A 19471-nucleotide genomic window follows, 5' to 3' on the forward strand; every position below is an offset into this window, starting at 1 on the left:
AATGTAACCTAAGCTTAGAGATGACTGAATTTTAGGGAGAAATCAAGAGTGTTCAAGTCATCTTTTATCCTTCATTATTAAACTAGAGTTAACACAATCATCCTCTCTCGGGTTAAAAATAATTTGGGAGTTAAGAATTTTCTACAAAAGATAAAGGAGAAATGAAAAAACGATGGTGTAGAAGACTAGTATGAATAGTAAAAAATAACCAAAAGAAAGAGATTGAGATGTTGAGCTAGATGGTTAGCCGAGATGCTCATAGGTTGACTCCCTTATGTATCCCGACTAAGGTCTCACAAACGTCCCTTCCCTCTAGATTTCAATATTTGTTTCTATCTCTCTCTTCAAAATCCAAAACCCTAGTTGTTCAGGAAATAAACCAAGGAGTTTTAGTTGATAACTTTGAAGACAACAGATTTTCTAAAAAAATAAAATAAAAAATAGCAGTTTTGGCTAGAGGGTTCAGATAATGATATTTTGGTCATTTTAATAGTCTCTTGAACAAAGTCAATACTATTTTCCAAGAAATTCAAACGACCATACACTAAACAGAAGTCACAAAATCCGACTTTTCTATTCCCTCCAGATTTCAATATTTGTTTTCTAGCTTCAAAGTTACATACTTACGTCTCTCTGTTTTCACTGCCCCAAAACCCTAACTCTCTGCAACTTTTCCAACAACAGATCTCTGCAAATCTCTTTGCCATGGATGGATTTGGAATCGAAGACTTTACATTGGGATTTCAAATCGACGATGGCTTTCCAGCTGATCGATTATTCAATCAGGGATTTTCCTATACATACGACGACGTAATCTTTCTTCCACATTACATCGATTTCTCGACTGATTCAGTCAATCTAAGCTCGAAACTTACTCGAAACATCGATCTCTCGATCCCTTGTGTTGCTTCCCCAATGGACACTGTTACAGAATCATCCATGGCTGTCTCCATGGCCGCACTTGGAGGTATCGGTATAGTTCACTACAACAACAAGGCTTCAGAACAAGCTTCGATGATTCGATCTGCAAAATCTCGTCGGATTCCATTCATATCAGATCCAATATTCAAAACGCCTTCTGATTCAATCAGTTCTGTTGCTGAATTTGATACATCGCCTTGTGTTTTTGTTACTGAGTCAGGGAATTCGAAATCGAAGTTGTTAGGTGTTGTTGGGAAGTCAGATTGGGAGAATTTGACGGATAAAGAGAAACCATTATGTGATTACATGTTAGCATCTGTCGATTCATTTCCATCGAGCTATACATTTGATCAAGCTGCGTCGGTTCTAGCCGTGAAGAAGTTGGATTACTTACCTTTGGTGAGCGAGCGAGATGGTGAGGTTGTAGATTTGTTTACAACCGCTGATGTGGAGAGGATTCGGGGGTTTCCAAAATTAGGACTTCCGTCGTTGGGGAAGGATGGAGAATTCATGGTGGGTGCTGCAATGGGGACGAGGGAACAAGATAAGGAGAGGTTGGAACATTTGGTGAGGGCGGGAGCAGATGTTGTGGTGTTGGATAGTTCGCAAGGGAACTCGATTTATCAGTTAGAGATGATCAAGTATGTTAAAAGGACATATCCTGAGCTTGATGTTATTGGTGGGAACGTGGTTACAGCTTATCAGGCACATAATCTCATTCAGGCTGGTGTGGATGCATTGAGGGTTGGAATGGGCTCTGGATCGATTTGCACGACACAGGAGGTCTGTGCGGTGGGGCGAGGGCAGGTAACACATTTACAATCATTATATGTATTTCTATCTATTTGTTAGAATGTAGAATAGATGCTGAGTTAGAAAATATAAGGTTGTTTTGATCTTTAATTGCTGTGTGGAGACATGTTTTATTGTCTTCCATGCAGTATTATTGTCTCCAAGTTAGGGTTTGGGAATAAGTTGGCATGGGAAAAATTCAATAAAATCGAGAAAAAAAAATCGGGTTTAAATTATTCAAAATATAATAATATTCAATGTCATCCTCATTATCAAATGTTTCATCAAGAAAATGGTCATCATCATCTTCTCTTACTAGTGCTTGAATTTCATATTTCATTTTAATCCGATTTAATCACTAAGTTCATGATTAATCATGAAGTTTGTGATTTAATCGCGAAGTTCGTAAAAAGTCGTGATTAAATTGGTGAAGGAGGGTTTAGACCCACTTTGACACATTGCAAGACAACTTTGCGGTTTTGGGTTCAAGTCTAGCTTACCCATTAAAAAAATTGGTGAAGGAAAAAGTCCTGATTTAATCACAACTTTTTTAATAAGTCGGAGAATTTGGTGATTATATTTACCAGTGTTTAGATGTATGGAATCAAGCCGAGATGAAATCACCCAATTCAAGCTGCCAGAGTACACTTGTAGTTCAAACTAAATCTATGATTAAATGTGAAAGTTGTAAGGATTTTTTATTTGGCATTCTTAATTTATTTTTAGTCCTTACTTATGTACTAAATAAGGTGGCCAGAAGATATTAACTTTTGTACCAAATTATTAAGGATTCTGCCCAACCTTTTCTACATTAGAATTCATCGTATCTGTATTGCTATTGCAATGGGGTTTACCTTGCAACGTTTCTCCTGTTGTTCTTCATTTGGATTTTTATTAAGCCAGTTGATTTGTATCAAATCATTGCCTGTGGGTTTTACAAGACCATTTTTCAAAAACGGAAAGAAGCCTTTGGCTGTGTGATGTCCATAGTTACCCTACCGTACATTTTGCACTTTCCTAGGAAAACAAACCTTGTTTTTTTATTTTATTTTATTTTATTTTATAAAATTTTGCTTAAATTATTTTTTGGGGCAAACTTTCTCTTTTTTCCAATGTGGTGGTGATAAATATGCAGGGAAATTTGATGCAATAAGAGGGGATGTAGGTGGACCCATGGTTTAAAAAATCGTTTCATTTCGTACAAAACATTTCAGGATTTTACCTTGTCGAGATGAAACCACCTTGAATTCGAAATATTCCACTTGACTCAAGTTCTTTTCTTGTTATCAATTTCTTGTATTGTTCACTGAATTTGTATATGAAAATATCTAGACCTACATCTAAGGCATGCCATTTGGAATCGGTTAGTATGGTGATCTTTGTACAGTGATATCTTTAATGGGTAAATCCCATAATAATTGCTTTGGAGGTTTGTTTTGATATGGACTGTTGACAGCAAGCCACCATATTCTGTAATAAAAACCATATGCTCATTTGTTTCTTTCAAAACAGAGACACTTGTTTCCAATTCAAATAATTAGGTCTGATGGAATTTAGGATTAAAAATAAATCATACGATTTTTACAAAGTTGTAAGATTCATCTAAAAAAGGATTTAAACCAAGCACTCAAAACGTTGGAGTTAATATTCAATTTGAATTGTTGATTACAAATGATATATGGTTTTCACCACATTGAGTATATCGATATAGGATAATGCATGCAGTTTGATATGAGTACAAGTCTTTCTAAGGCCCAATACAGGCCTATGTACAACTTGAAGTAGTACATGTTACTAGAATTTAAATATTTCTGTATATTTATTATCATGATAAATGGTTGAGACTTGATAATGTGAAATGGAAACCTTTCTCTTATAGAAGTGCTAAGTACTATTCTTTTATAAAACTCTTTAGGCAACGGCAGTTTATAAGGTTTCATCTATTGCTTCACAAAATGGTGTCCCTGTAATTGCTGATGGTGGCATTGGAAACTCTGGGCACGTTGTCAAAGCTTTGGTACTTGGTGCATCTACTGTTATGATGGGGAGTTTCTTAGCTGGTAGCAACGAGGCTCCTGGAGTTTATGAGTTTCAGGTATTTTCACACTACTAGGTGTCATTTTCTGATACTAAGAGTAGGTTTGCTCATGCTTATCCTTATATCTTCTCCTTTCCATATAATGAGGTTTTATTTTTAGTTAAATACGAACAAATCTTCACGTTGTCAACATTATTTTATTTCCTTGTGATGCATCTTGACGGTGAGCTTTTGTTTTTTGGAGATTGCTTTTCACTAGAAGTTATTGCTCTAGTATTCATTTGTTTCGTGTGTGTTATCTATTGGTTTTGCCTAATATAAATGTCAATGGGACTGTTTGTAATTTGAAAAGCATATTCACTTTTAAGGAATACAAGCTGAATTTGGGATGTGAATTGATAAGGCATCTTGTGGGTTTCAAACTGTGTTGCAATTTAGTTCTCTGATTGAAGCTATTTTGTTTTGTTATAAATTGTAGTTGTCTTTGTACTAGTGTTGAGAACCATCTCCAACTATTATTTTCTAGATAAACACACAAAAGGCAACCTTCTTTATAGTTGGAATAAATTAATCCCCTTTACAGTGACACTGTTGCTTGGTAGGGTATCTTGGCCAGCTTGAAGGTTTTCTAGTTCCCCCAGAGAATGTTAGGTTGGATTATGGAGTGCATCTCAACAGTCACCTACACTGTTCCCATCATTGGTACTTACAAGTGGTGGTTTGAAGGCAAGAAAGGTATAAAGCAGGGAGACCCCTTATCGACCTACCTCTTCATTCTGGTAATGGAGCACTTAAATCCATTGTTTCAAACCAGAGTCATAGAAGGGAAGTTTGATCACTACACCCACCTGAGTTTCGTGAATGACTTGCTCATCTTCTTCCAATGCAACAAGAAGTCAGCTGATGCTATTCACGCAGTGCTTAAGAAATTCTGTGGGCTGACTGGTCTAGAGGTTAATCTAGATAAGAACATGGTTTTCTTGGCAGGAGCAAGTAGAAGAGTGGAAGGCACCATCCTTGCAGCTCTGGGATTTAAGAAGGGAATTCTTCCTGTAAGGTATTTAGGCTTCCTTCTCATGTCTTCTAGAATGAATTACAAAGATTGCCAACCTCTGGTAGAAAAGATGTCCCAAAGAATCCAATCAGGGAACAGTAGATTCTTGTCTTATGTTGGTAGGCTGGAGTTGGTAAAGTTAGTCCTAATCAGAATTCAAGTGTACTGGAGCAATTGCTTCCTCCTCCCAAGCAAAGTGGTGAAGCAGCTTGAAAGCTTATGTGCCAAGTTCATTTGGTCAGGTCCCGGAAGGTTGAAGGAGGCCTAGGGCTTGTTAGCTTCAAGGTTCCTTGACACTAACAAGTAGTAGTGGCTAGTTATGTGTGAATAATAGCAACACAATAGGAGTTTTATGCATCAGCTGAGTTAAAAATACCTCATCATGGAAAATAATTTTTGGAGCATGAAAAAGGAAGGCACTAAAAGCAAGGGGAGTTAGCTTTTGCTCTCCTTTGCCTCCCTCTTGCTCCCTCATTCCCCTCTTCATCATCTCCCTTGTGGAGTGTTTTTCATCGCCAATCAACGCCAAAATGATGTTGCTCAACAACTCTCTTGCCCTTGTTACTCTTTTCTCATTGGTTTTATCCATTGGGATGATGGTAAAGCGGAGAACTCCAACCCACACCCCTCCCTCTCGACGTTCAGTTCGGCAAAAACAAGCCTCTGTTTCTCAACCGTCATCTTTATCTTCCTTGGGTGGGGACGATAATCTTCCTACTCCCTCGACTTGGATGATGGCTTGGATGAAGACCACTGCATGTACACTGAGCGTCAACAATCGCTCAAAAATAGACCAATCATTTGTGAGCGAAAGATTGAACTGGACATTGTACACTTGTTCAGGATTCCGGACATGCTCCATCGAATGGGTTGGGAAGCCCTGTTGGACTTCGGTGGTGATATGTTTCCATCACGTGTCCAACAATTCTATGTTAGCATCATGGACACCCGGAAGAACCCCCCCCCCCCCCCCTTGATGTTGTGGCATTTAGTGTAGACGATCTAGTTTTCACTTACGTCACTGCAGCCACCATTGCCACTATTTTGGGGATTACCTGCACTAATGTGGAGCACCCTCCTCCAATCGTCGATCTTGGAGCCCATCGGAATGCCTACATGGATACTTTCTACGGACGCAGGGATGTCCAATGGGTTAAGGAAGTTGCATTGCGAGGCACGGAGTTGCTTTCGATGTACAAGATCCTCCACAAGATTTTTACATCCAACCTGTATCCTCGTGCCGGCAAAAAGACCGATGTGGCAGCTCATATGGCGGACACAATGAATTGTGTCGCCTCAGGACAAGTGATGTGTCTCTCAACATATATTCTGCACAATATTGTCCTGTTCGCTCGTTCTGGACGATCCTCAGGCACCTTGCGATTCAGGCATCTCGTCTCTCAATTGGTTGTTTTCTGTGGACTACCCACTGATACAGCCCCGATGATTCATGTTGAGACATTTCATGCAACCAACCTATCCAGGATGTGTACTGAGATCCCAGCTCCTCCGGTTCCTCCGCGCCAAGCTCGCTAAGCTCCAACACTATCTTCACCTTCCGAGCCCATTCTTCCTCCAAGCTCTGGATATGACATTGAGTCACGTTTGACTGCAATGGAGGCCTGGTAGTTCCGCATGGAATCTAGACTAAAAAAGATAACCTGATATTTCTAGAGTATAGTTTGTGTATGTCTTCCTAAGGATGGCCTTTCAGAGGATAACACCTTGTCCTCGGGTCCCTCTGGTGGCTTGTAGATGTTATTGGCATAATTGTAGGTCACGTGCTTTCTGTTTTGTTTGTTAGGTCTGTTTTCACGGATTTAGTAGGTTTGTTTATCTATGTTGAGTCTATTTGTCAGAACTAAATCAGGCAATGCTATGTGCCTTGATCAGTTCAATTTTGAACTTCTATGTATTTCAAGACTCCATTTTGATATTTATGAATATGTTTGTGATTTGTGCTGTGTACTAGTAAATATCTTCATTCAATTCATATTTATGCACTTATTGAATGCACTGCACTTGATTAACATATTTTTCATTGTGCATTTTTTTAACATATGTTCATGCTTTGTATAGGTACATCTACTATATATGAACAATATGCTATGTTATTGTCATGTATTAGTTGCTCGTATCGTTAAATTTAGCAAAATGCGTGTCTCCATTCCCCTGTGCTTATAGGTAAATTTGTGTGTTGGCGTTGGGTTGATTACACCTTTTGTCAAGTACTGACAAAAAGGGTGAGAAAGAATCCCATCTGTGAAATAATGTTTTATGCAAGATTATGTAATGATGTAGGTAGTAAGGGGGGAAGTCTTCTTGAGAGGGATAACTTTGTCTTCTGCGAATTAATTTTCATGGGATGTAAATTGTAATAGGAGTTTTCAGTTTTGTAATTATTTATTTGTTGTAAAAACACATTGTAAGGGATATATATGTCTATGGTCATGTTTGAGAATCCCAGTTAGTGGTCTAAGATTGGTTTTGTCTCGTAATTGACAAAGGGGGAGATTGTTAGTACCTCATTTTGTCAATCCCGAGCCAGTCGTATATTGTCGAGTATGTAACCAACAGGTAAACTAGTCCAAGACACGTGAAGACACATGTCGTGACAAATAAAGACACGGCAGACACATCGTGATACGTAGTCACATGTGTAGACACAACTTAGACACATCGACGCACACACACGTCATCGATTTATCTTTCGAGTGCCAAACCCAATCAGGTATGTGGACCAACCCAAGACTCATTAGACATACATGTGAGATGTTAGAATGTGTCTGTACATGTTCATTCTTGAACATTCATGTCCCCACCCCTTTCGAGTCAAATTTCTGATGAAATTATGACTTTCGGTATGCGTGGAAGTGCTCTCGAAGCCGACGAGTCATTTCAAGTGACTCGAGTTTTGGAGATGGCAGAACCATATTTCTGGCGGTGCCACCACTAGTGTTGCCTCCAGTGTCCAACTGTCATATTTTTGACTGTTATGACACGAACGATGCCACCGTCAGGAAGTCGTTGGAATGCTCATTTCTATAAATGAGAAGCACTTGGCTTCATTCCCTCTTGATCATCAACTCCATTTCGAAGCTCAAGCTCATAGTTAAACCTCAAGAGCCTCAACGAAGCTAGGAGACACTACGGGTGAATTCGAGACCAAGTCCATCACGCCGAATCATTGAGATTGATCAAGCTTCAGTTACTTCATTTTCCTTGCAACCAAATAGGCAAATCAAACCAAACAAGGAGTAAAAGACTCTGGAAAAAGTGAAGATCCAAGGATCGACTAACTCAATGTACTCGATAGGCAAATTTGTCGATTTTGAGTAAGTCCTTGTTTGTTTTCAAATTCCAAACATTGTAAAAGTTTCTTGATTTTCTTTCTAAAAATCAAACGCTTATTTGAGTCGAGGACTCAAGTCAAGTGTGAAAGGTTGTTGAGTTTCCGAAGCACAAAACTCAAACATTTCGAGTGGATGTGTTTCACTCGATCTTAAGGTTTTGGATTTTGTCCTAGCGAAAAATTCCATTTTGAGTAGATGTGTTTGACTTGATCTTAAGGTTTCGGATTTTGTCCTAGGGAAAAATTCCATTTCTAGTAGATGTGTTTTACTCGATCTTAAGGTTTTAGAATTAGCCTAGGAAAAATTCTATGTACAGTTTTAGGTGAAGCATAAACCTATGTTTTAGTGAACACCAAAGAACTAATGATTTTGTTTCCTTGGGAGTGGATGTAGGCACGATTGCCGAACCACTATAAATCGCTTGTCTCGTGCATCTTTTTAATTGCCGCAAACTTGTGCAAAATCATGTATGTTTGTCATGAATGAATGTGCCTTGTATGTTTAAAAAACCCATATGACATGAATGACATGTATTGAATGCTCAAATCAGATTTTGCATAATCCATAAAATTGCACATGTGAGACTTAGCACCAAATAGGAAATCGGTGAATTGACACTTAAAATGAATTCGTAGGCAAACTAGCAATATCTAAGTGCACATATTAAAATTTTTTTTTTTAAATTATCCTATTCACCCCCTCTAGGACTTGACACGATCAAAGCTCATAATTTCAATTGGTATCAGAGAGGGTTACTCTAGAAAGGTCTAACAACCTTGAGTTGATCCTTAGCTTTGAATCATGTTTAAAGTCGATAAATGGTCTTCGGCTCGTCCACCTATGTTCAATGGCATCAAGTATGTCTTCTGGAAGAACAAAATGATGATATACATCAACTCCTTAAGTAGGGATGTGTGGAACATGATTGAGGAAGTTTGGGAACCTCCCATTGACATTGTCGAGGTAGATGGTGTCTCTACAACCGTTCGAAGACCATCAAAGAAATGGTTGGAACAAAATAAAATAGACAGTAGCAATAACTTCAAGGCTTTAAATGTCATTACTAGTGCCATTTTCGATGATGAGTATCAATGGATATGTATGTGTCTGTCGGCCAAACAAACTTGGAAAATTCTAGAGGCCGCACACGAAGGCACAAATATTGTCAAGAAGTCCAAACTTCAACTCCGTCGAACTGAATTTGAAAATGCTAAGATGGAGGAAAGTGAAACTGTCCAAGAGTTCTATGAAGACTTCTTCTTCGAAGTCCGCACCGAAGTGAACATCTCGCCTTTGGTCTCAATCCTCTTCCTACGACAATAGGAAAATCATAAATGAGGAGGACGAGGAGACTGAATCGAATGATGAAGACATGGCTTTATTAGCCTCGAAGTTTCATAAATTCTTCAAAAGAAGAGGACCTAGTAACACTAGTAAACGCAGTCATCCGATTGGTAGACGTGCACTTATAGGTAAATCTTTGTCTAAGCCAATAGAAGACATTGAGTGTTACATGTGTGGTGGCCGTGGTCATTACTCGAATGTGTGCCCCACATAACTTAAGTCTAAAGGTCCTGCAAGACCCAAGACTAAGGGCACAACTATGGCTGCGAAAGCCATGTGGGATGACTCAGATGAGTCAGAGGGTGAACAAGAACCTAATACATCTTTAGACACTGAAGATTACAACACCCTTTGGATCCTTATGGCATCCACCGCCTGTTCCATCCCAGAAGTGGATGAAGATGAGGCCGATGATGAGTTATACCTACTTCCGCTCATAACACCTTCTCAAATGAAGAAGAAGAGGATGAAGACATGGATCTTTAGTCTGCTTATGACGAGTTGGTCGTATATCATGTCAAGCTGACCAAAAAACATGGTCAAGAGAAGTTTGATTAATGAAAAACTGAAGATTGACTATGGCAAGGTTGTTGAAGCAAACGCTCATTGGGGTTGGAATTTAATGATTTAAAGAAGCTGTCTGATGAGAAATATGAGGTCCTCACTAATATGAACAAATTAAGATCTTATCTCAACATGGCAAATGTCTTTGTGGCTCGCTTAAACATTGAACTCTCTAGATTAGAGCGTAACTACGCTCAAGGTAGTGTAGAGCTTGAGAAACTCTTATGAGTTCAAAAGCCATATGGGGATAGAGGAGGATTGGTCTATGATAGGTATATGGCTACTATACCTCCTCTACCCATTGTCTTTGTTCACGGAGACTCTTTTGTCTCTAAAGAAACGCCTGTTAAGCTCGTCATGTGCCATACCTGTAGAGTGTTGGGACATATGAAATTTGAATGTACCAAATCCAAAAACAACAACTCCAAAACCACCCAATCCCAAATAGGTAAATCTTTTGTGGTCAAACAGGTTAAGCACGGTGAGAAGGAGGCTTCTCCAAAAAGGTAGGAACCACCTAAGTCCAAAGGGAATAAGAAAGTCAATACTCCAAAATTGGACAACAATGTAAGAGATCTATTCAAACAACTTGCCCTGATCAATCAAAAGACACTAAATATCTTTGGTGCAAGTGAGAAGAATGTTGTGGTGCAAAAAGACAACAAGAAGAAAACCAGGTCAAAAGCATCCAACAAATGCAGATCACCTTACGAGAACTTACCAGGAGAAGGGCAAGCGAAGAAGAAGAAAAACTTCCACTCCTCCTAAACACAATCCTAAATCCCCAAAAGAGACCTTGATGTGGAGTATCAAGTCTAAGGATGAGAAGTCCCTCGTGATACAAATTGCTCTAAAAACGGGAAGTGTCACTCGATGGTATCTGGATGGCGGTTGCTCCAGACATATGACTGGTGACAGGAGTCAATTCAGTCACTTTGTCGAGTTTGATGGAGGCTCTGTCACTTTTGGTGATGGAAACACCGCTCAGATTGTTGGGCGAGGCACGGTCAGTGGACCGGGTATGCCCAAGGTTGAAAATGTGTGCTATGTAGAGGGCTTAAAACATAACCTCTTGAGCATATCTTAGATATGTGATAGAAACCACATAGTGAGTTTCAACTGTAATGTGTGAGATTTTCGATCCTAAAGGGAATATCTTGATGAAAGGTCTCTGCACGTCTGATAACCATTACGACTGGCTCGGGATTGACAAAATGAAGTACTAACAAATTGTAGGATGAACGAAATCCTTGAAGATGAATTCAGTGAAGGGTTTCACTTTGATTCATGAGTGGGACCGAATGCCAAAGTCAGTTCCCTTATCAAAATTGAAGAGTGGAGTATTTCCTGAAGAACAATTTTCTTTCCAAAGAATGGTCCAACATCTGAGCAGCATTCCCATTCATATTGGGGAGGAAGACAAGGTCATTTGAATACTCATCCTGAAGACAAGTTCACTGTCAAGTCAATTGTAAGTTCCACCCTTACCCGCTCCTCTAGGTCCAGCTGGAGTCTCCTAGTTTGGAACAATGGTAGGATCCCTAGACAAAGCTTCATATCGTGGTTGGCCTTGAAGGGCAGACTCAAGATTCTTAAAAGACTCAAAGAATGGGGAATCGCCGACAATGCAACCTGCGGATGTGTAGAGTTCAGGAAGAAGACACAAGCCACTTGCTCATGGATTGCTCATATATATCCTTTATATGGGTTGAGGACCTGAGGAGATGTTCAGTAAAGAAGGCAATAGAGCCATGGGAGGAAGAGGTCGCTTGGGCAGCAACAAACTTCAAAAGGAATTCGTTAATTCCAACCATAAAGAAGGTTGCCTTCTGTGTGTTTATCTACCTCGTGTTAGCCTTAAGGAATGGTTGCCACAAGGTACAAGTTCAGTCTGTTTCAAGCGTGGCAGTGAACATTCTAAAATGAAGATGGGGCATTCCTTGGCATGTGCATCATCTGGTCCTAAATATTAGAAACCTTATCAATAGTTTCTCTGAAGTGTCTATTTGTTATGTGTTTAGGGAGTCCAATAGGGTTGCTGATTTATTAGCCTCTCTTGAGAGAACTTTTGGTTGTACTGAGTTAGATAGGGGTGCCCTTCCCAGAGATCTGTACTATCTTTTGCCAGGATAAGAGCATAGATTGTACCTAAGGTTTTAATTGGTTTGGGGCTGCCTTAACCCCAATAATCTTTTTAAGAAAAAAGTGACGACACTTCATCAAAGTAGATTGGGATTCGCCTCCAATTTATGATAAATCGATCTCATTAGATATGATGAGCCTGCTTTCAATAATGGGACAATTGCAGAAGCAAAGACGAGATTGTGGTAAGAGATGGTCTGATGACAACAGAAATGATAAAGATTCTAGTGTAGATTCTTGAATGCTTGTAGTTGGTGACATATTCTCATTTACGACCAATATCATCAATATGGTGGCATCACTTGCTAGCCAAGACTGTCACAACTCACAACAATAATCATATCATTAGAAAGGGTCCAACTCATTTTATAGAAAAGTCAGGAAATCATACCAATTGCAGCCTCCTAAGCATAAATACATAAAGCGTATGACTCATGTGTTTTTATTTAGTTTTGTCTTCTCTATTTTTTGTTTTGTTTTTTCTACTGACTTGGCTTTGGACATAAGGGAATGGGGGAACAAGATTCATGTAGTAGACCCCAAATCTTTGGGAGAAGGCTTTGTTGTTGTTTTTACTCTTGTTTTAACCGCCCTTTTTCCCCTTGCTCATCTTCTTCTTCTTTCTTTTCTCATTTTATTTTGTTTCTTTGTTGCTGTTGGCCTACAACACCATTAAAACATTCAAAAATAGATTCAAACATATAATGCTAATACATACAAATCAAGTTGTTCAATTGATTCCATTCATGAATAATTTTTTGTAATATTTAGTACCATATGGTTATTCAATTGATTGTAAGTATGTGAAGATTATCCTAATTTTTATATATATTTTTATATAAGTTAGTTATATAGTTTATATTGTTTAAAAATTCCATATATGCGAGGCTTATGGCTTCAATGTCAGCATCGGTAAACATGGGTAGTGATATCTTTAAATGATCCAACCATAGGATTTAGGTTAGGAATACAATCCATTGCTTTGAGAACTGCATCTCCATCTTTGAGAGATAGTGAGTTCAGGAGCATGATCGCAGAGGATTTCAGTTGCCAAACACCAACCTTCCGTTGCGATTTACTGCGCGACAGCCACTATTACCCATGCAAGACTCTTATTATCAATAACATTGTCTTCTTCCATCCTTCTAATCTTCTCCTCCACTTTATTTGACTTCTGATTAGCCGTGCAACTGGATTTTAAGTGCACTACACAAGATCTGACGATTCACCATCTCAAATGAGAGGAAGAGTCACAGAAAGGTAAGTGCTAAAAAATGATAGTTAACACCCAAGAAAGAAAGTAAATCTTCCATGTTTAATTGTTTCTTTCTGATGAAGCTAACGAAACAAGAACACTAGTGCTTCCATAGCCAAACGACTATTCCAAATAATGCCTTGTCTTTTCCGCAAGAGAATCAAAAGAAAGAAGAAAGGTCAAATGAACCATAAATAAAAAGAATACAACTTATTTTGAAAAGCACATCCAAGAATAGAAGGCCACAAGAGGTTTAAGCTACATAAAGAAAATAAACTAGAAAAGAATAATGCCTTGTCTTTTACGATAGAGTCGTCATTTGATTCATCAATGACTGAGGTGAATCTGACTCAACTGTCAATGATTGATAATGATAGAACTCCTTGACAATTCTTGATTGAGCATGCTTGTAGTGTTTTTCGAAAGGTATTATTTTACGAATAATGGTTATCTGACATTTGTGCAAATCAAAGTTCGTTTGACCCTCAACCTGGCTAGAATTCTTGGGGTATTCTTTTAACAAATTTGGAATATACTGGATCTTCCATACATATGGTTGATCCTTTTAGTACTAAGGAATGATAATGCATTTTCTTCTAGAGGAAGGTTTATTTGGAGGCTTCTTTGTTTTGCACCTCTATAAGGCCTGTGGACTACGAGAAACTATTCATAGGCAAGGAGAAGGAGGTCTATGAAATATTTCTTGATAATAAAGCTCTTTTTCTTTTTTTGATTTATAAGCTGAGGCTATAAAGGGTTTCACCCTATTTTAAAGGGGCTACAATCTTTGAAATCCACTAGAGAAATCCTTTGCAAGAATTATCTTTAGCTCAATAATTCATGATCTATCAATTGTATTCCTATTTCTCTTCTACCATTCCTTGCCAAGCAGTCCGTTGCTTGATTAGGTTCCCTCCATGGTTACCAACCTAAGTGTACATTGTTTATGGGTTGAATATACTGAAATGGTTGTGATTTGTGGTATCCAAGGGTTATCTGTTTCTTGTTTATGGAGAGCCATAAAACTTTATTGAGTCTTTGTTGACTATCTGCTGGTTCAGTTATACTGGCTTTCCCCCATTTTCTAGTATTTCACCACAGAAAATTTCCTTTCATTAATTTTGAGAGCTGCTATTGGCACCCAGCTTTTTTACTTATTACGCCCCAGGTTCTTAAATTATTTATCACACCACAATTAAAGATTAAAACACTCTTCAAATGTTACAAAGATTTGGCCCAAATTATAATCTCAACATTATAATACTCATTGAAATAATTTCGGTAGTTGTTTACAATTATGATTAGGCTCATATAAAATTTTAAACTAAAAAATTATAAATCTAGTAAAAAAAATTGAGAGAGCTTCTTGGCACCCCATAAAAATGGTTGTGATTTATTTTCTTTAGGGTGAATCTCCAAATTGTGCACTGAATATGTCGAAATTCCAGTCTCAGTACACTGTTCATTTTAATTCCCAAAACATGCACGTGGTATGCTGTTCACTTTTTACACGTCTACGAACTTGTAAGTTCATCACTTTTAATATCTACGAATTCATAAGTTCATCACTTTTAAACTTACAAGTTTGTAGATGTGTAAAAGTGAACAGTGTACCGAAGCTGTAATTAGAACAAAAGTCGTGGATGTTTTCGTAAATATCTCTTTTCTCAATTCGTAATTGGGGTGTCAATAGTAGTTCCCTTAATTTATACTATTGTAGTAGACTTAAACAGAAAATTCTATATTTCATTATCCATTGACGGTTTGTTTTGAAGTGTACTCCATGCATACTATTTCATTGGTGATTTTTTGGATTTTCTTGTAATTAACCCATTGCTTAATTAGGGTGGTCGTCGAGTAAAAAAATATAGAGGCATGGGCTCCCTTGAAGCCATGACGAAAGGGAGTGATGCCCGATACTTGGGTGACACATCAAAGCTGAAGGTTGCTCAGGGAGTTGTAGGGGCTGTAGCAGACAAAGGTTCTGTCTTCAAGTTCATTCCTTACACAATGCATGCGGTCAGACAAGGTTTCCAGGATCTTGGTGCATCTTCTGTGAAGTCGGCTCACGATCTTTTGAGAAGAAGTGTACTAAGGCTAGAGGTATGGTCTATTGTTCGGTACTGCTTTACATTCTATGAAGTTTATTCATGATGATATAGAATTTTATATCCCAATTAGTCCTATTATTTCCATAGGAGTAAATCGGAAGTATGACTACTTATAGTTGTTGAAGTCGCATGTTTTGACAATAAACCAAAATAGAATAGACTAAACAGGAATCAGTTGGAGCACAATGGGCTTAGAGCTTATTACAATGATACCACTGTTTTTGTTAAGGTCAGACTAGTGTTGGATTCTATGAATCTTGAGAAAATAGTTGTGGCCTTGACAATTGAGTTTAAATAATGTAAAACAAAGTAACTATATTTGTAAAATAATGAGGATAGTCAGATAACAGTGATAGGATATCCTATGAAAACTTTATCTGGCATGTGCACTTAACCCTTTTAAGAAGAGTCTATGTAACACAATTTAAAAGAATCCATCCAACATAGGCTTTAGAGTATATACACTTTCTGGTAAGAATATATAAATGCTCAGGGCTCTGAAAACAAGGAAACCTAATATATAGGCTAATGTTTAAAAATATGGTTCTGTTCCATTCTTTTGGTTTTTTCAAAAATCCAAAACGACATTGAAACACTGGCTTTGAATCAATTAAATTAGTTCTCATTCATAAAAAATATATAAAACTGTTTGAAAGTGTTCAAAATGAAAGTTAGTGTTAAAAATTATTACATTTTTCACATCAATATGCATTAGAAATGTTCCAATGCAAACAAAGGTATCTCAAAAAAAAAAAGAAAAATTCACTTCTGTTCCTTGTAATTGGTATAGGGGTCCATGACATGCATCATGTTTCATTGTTTAGTTCTATGTTGAGGAGCATATTTAGTCAAAGCCTGGGTTTTCATATTATTTTTTCTGTGCTTACCTCCATCCACTTCTTTTTTGGGCTTTTTGTCACCTATTTTATACCTTTTGAGTTGCACATAACTTTCGTTCTATCAGGGTCACCATTGGGTTTCATTTTTCATGGTCGAACCATATCAATTGACTCTCATTAGTTTATCTCCTATTGGGGCTATTCCTAAATTCCCTAAATGTACTCATTTGTGTTTCTCAGTCTGCCCACTCATCAATCTCAGTATCCTCATCTCTGCCACATTCATTTTTATGAACATATGGATGGTCTTGTTTTATCTTATAGAATTTCCCTTCATTGTGACCAATACATGTCAGTCGCGCTACTCTAGGAATGCTTTTATGGTAATCCACTTGGTGCTAATTTTATTTTTCACGTCCTAACCAATTTCTCTATTTCTATGGATGATTGAGTATATAATGGAAGTGCTCTCTTTTACAACACTGTTTATTGAATCTTTTTCTACTATTATACGTGTTTTATATTTAGCATTATATTGTTGAGTGTATATTTTCCTCCACTCTCGGGTGTGTTATATACCCCAGTTAAGCCCCGTGACCTCTTATATTCATAGTTCTCCCCCCTCTCCAACAGATCGGTCATTTGGAGTAGTTGGTTGGTTAACATGGTAGCAGAGCGCTAGGTTCGTATAGGTCACGGCTCACGGGTTTGATTCTTTCCACCCTTATGGGTGAGGGGGAGTGTTGAGTGTATAGTGTATATTTTCCTCCACTCTCGAACAGATTGGTCTTTTCATGGTTCTCCCCCTCTCCAACAGATCAGTCCTTTTGAGCAGGCAGTTGGTTAACATTATCACCTTTGTATTAAAGATTATAATCATTTTCACCAAGCTGAGGGGCTCTACTTCATGCATATTTCTCTCTTTGTAGTCATATCATGTCAGCTCTGTTCCAAAAGCCCCAAATTCCAAGCAGCCAAATGACATTTTTTCCTCTATATGGCTTTTTTATCGGCACTTATCCAACACAGTTCTAGAACTCTTGCCTATTCTCTCCCACTACCGGGGCATCGTCTTTCTCACTTATCATGTAGTCGAACTTTTTGACTTGCTCAATTTTGTTGAATTTAACCAGTGTAACTTCTTTTTTTTTGGCCCTTAACCAATATTGCTTTGTCATTGATTGGGATTATTCATGTCTTAACTGCACCTGTTTGCATTTGACAGGTTCGTACAGGCGCGGCACAAGTTGAAGGTGGAGTGCATGGTTTGGTTTCTTATGAAAAGAAATCTTTCTGAGACCTCTAATCTTGTCCATCAAAGGTTATTTACAATCCGGGAATCAGTGTTTTTGAGCTCCTAATTTGGTTTGATATTTAATTTGGCAGCATTAGAAATGCCCCAATGTCTGGCTGACGAAGTCTGCTTGTATATTTGAGTTTAGAGGTGGATTTCAAATTCCTGTTACGCAAACTGAAACGTTCTTTGCCCTAATCTATTTCTTCAATGTAGTTTATTTTGTTGGAGAATCCCAAAATGTTAAAACTGTATTGATTATTATTGTTATTATTACTACTAGTTTAATACGACTCTTTATTAGTTTTTATATATATTTATTTTTACGTATTTGTTGCTTCCAACCATCTGTTCGTATACTAGGTGTCGTTGACACAAGTCAATGGCTAATTTATAATGAAGATCATACTTGATTGATGTTTATCGGGCCAAGGTAGTGAGCACACATACATTTCTTCTATCAAAGTGATCCTGCTTTCGTGCTGTTTTCCACCCATGGAGATGCCCTCCCCTTGTGTCATTCTCCTCTATGCTTCAAACACATTATCAGATGAGTTTAGTTGAACCAAAATCGATCGGATAAAAATATCAAATCGGATTTTTATTGGGTGATAGCCCCGAACAACCACTCATTTAGATAGGTTAGGTTACTTTTAGATTCTTGATTTTAGTTGAAAAGAATTTTCTTAAAACACATGTCGAGTTCCGTCGATCGAGACGAGCGAAGAAAGAACTTGTAATTTAATTGTTTCATGTAACTTTATTGGTTATACAATTATTAGTCTCAAAAGGAATGATTATACAATCATAATTATGTCTTTCAATAATTTTTCAAGATAAGCATTAGGATTAAGTAAAGATTAAAGATTAATCAAGGAATTAACCAAGCAAACAAAAATCACCAATGATTACCCCTCCAAAATAAAAATAAAAAATAAAACTATTTAGAATGGATTATAGGATCACTTAGATCGAAGTTGAAACAAATCTCAAGGAATTACCTCGAGATACATGCAACAAAGAAAATAAGATCTGATTGGGTTTGACCAACAGAAAGATATATATAAATCAAGTAAGATAGACTATTAGATTGTGTAAATTGGACCTTGAGACATTGTCTCGAGATTTTCTTAATTACTTGTAAGACGACCTTTGATCGGATGATCATCGATGAGATCGAACCACATCATTGTGTAGATCTCATCGAATAAATGAGAATCGACTATTAGATTGTCAAAATAGGACTCAAAACAAATTCGGAAGAACGATCTGAAATCTCGTTTATTGAGAAAATTTTTGTATGTTACTACCTGTAGCATACAATAAAAAAAATTTGTCCTTTGTCACCTTGAAGTGATTGCTTAAATCAATAACTTCATTGTTGTAATTATTACATATGGTCTTGCATGTAAGACTTGGTTGCCATGTGTCCAATCCACCTACTATGCATCCAACCACACTTGTCAATTAAAAATTTAATCCTCTTATTACTATCCACCTCACCATAACTGCCACATCAGATTTTCACTCAAAGACATCATATCTTTAGCTAAGAGACAAGTGTTTAGTTAACCATCATGCATTACTCCTAGTTAGAACTTAACTTGACCATGGTTGCTCTAAATTTTAACTAACCCCAACCACCCCTAAACTAGGTTGAAATTCTAACTAATCTTAATTAACTAACTTGATCCTAGTTAGTTTACCTCCACCTATGATTAAATCTCAATCCAATCTATATGATCCTATGTAAGTACTTTTTTA

The 19471-nt window shown here is 37.6% G+C and overlaps 1 protein-coding gene across 1 annotated transcript; it reads left to right on the top strand.

The window, feature by feature from the left end:
• Nucleotides 1–584: 584 nt before the first annotated feature.
• LOC147388305 (inosine-5'-monophosphate dehydrogenase 2-like) lies at nucleotides 585–17995 on the top strand. Its single transcript, XM_086420445.1, has 4 exons — nucleotides 585–1728; nucleotides 3629–3808; nucleotides 15309–15566; nucleotides 17639–17995. Exons 1-4 carry the CDS (start codon nucleotides 706–708, stop codon nucleotides 17708–17710), a joined length of 1533 nt encoding a protein of 510 aa, XP_086276571.1. The 5' UTR covers nucleotides 585–705; the 3' UTR covers nucleotides 17711–17995.
• Nucleotides 17996–19471: the final 1476 nt, after the last annotated feature.

Source organism: Akebia trifoliata, chromosome 13, assembly GCF_017979445.1.
Source record: "Akebia trifoliata isolate Shusen 1 chromosome 13, ASM1797944v1, whole genome shotgun sequence".
NCBI lineage: Eukaryota > Viridiplantae > Streptophyta > Magnoliopsida > Ranunculales > Lardizabalaceae > Akebia > Akebia trifoliata.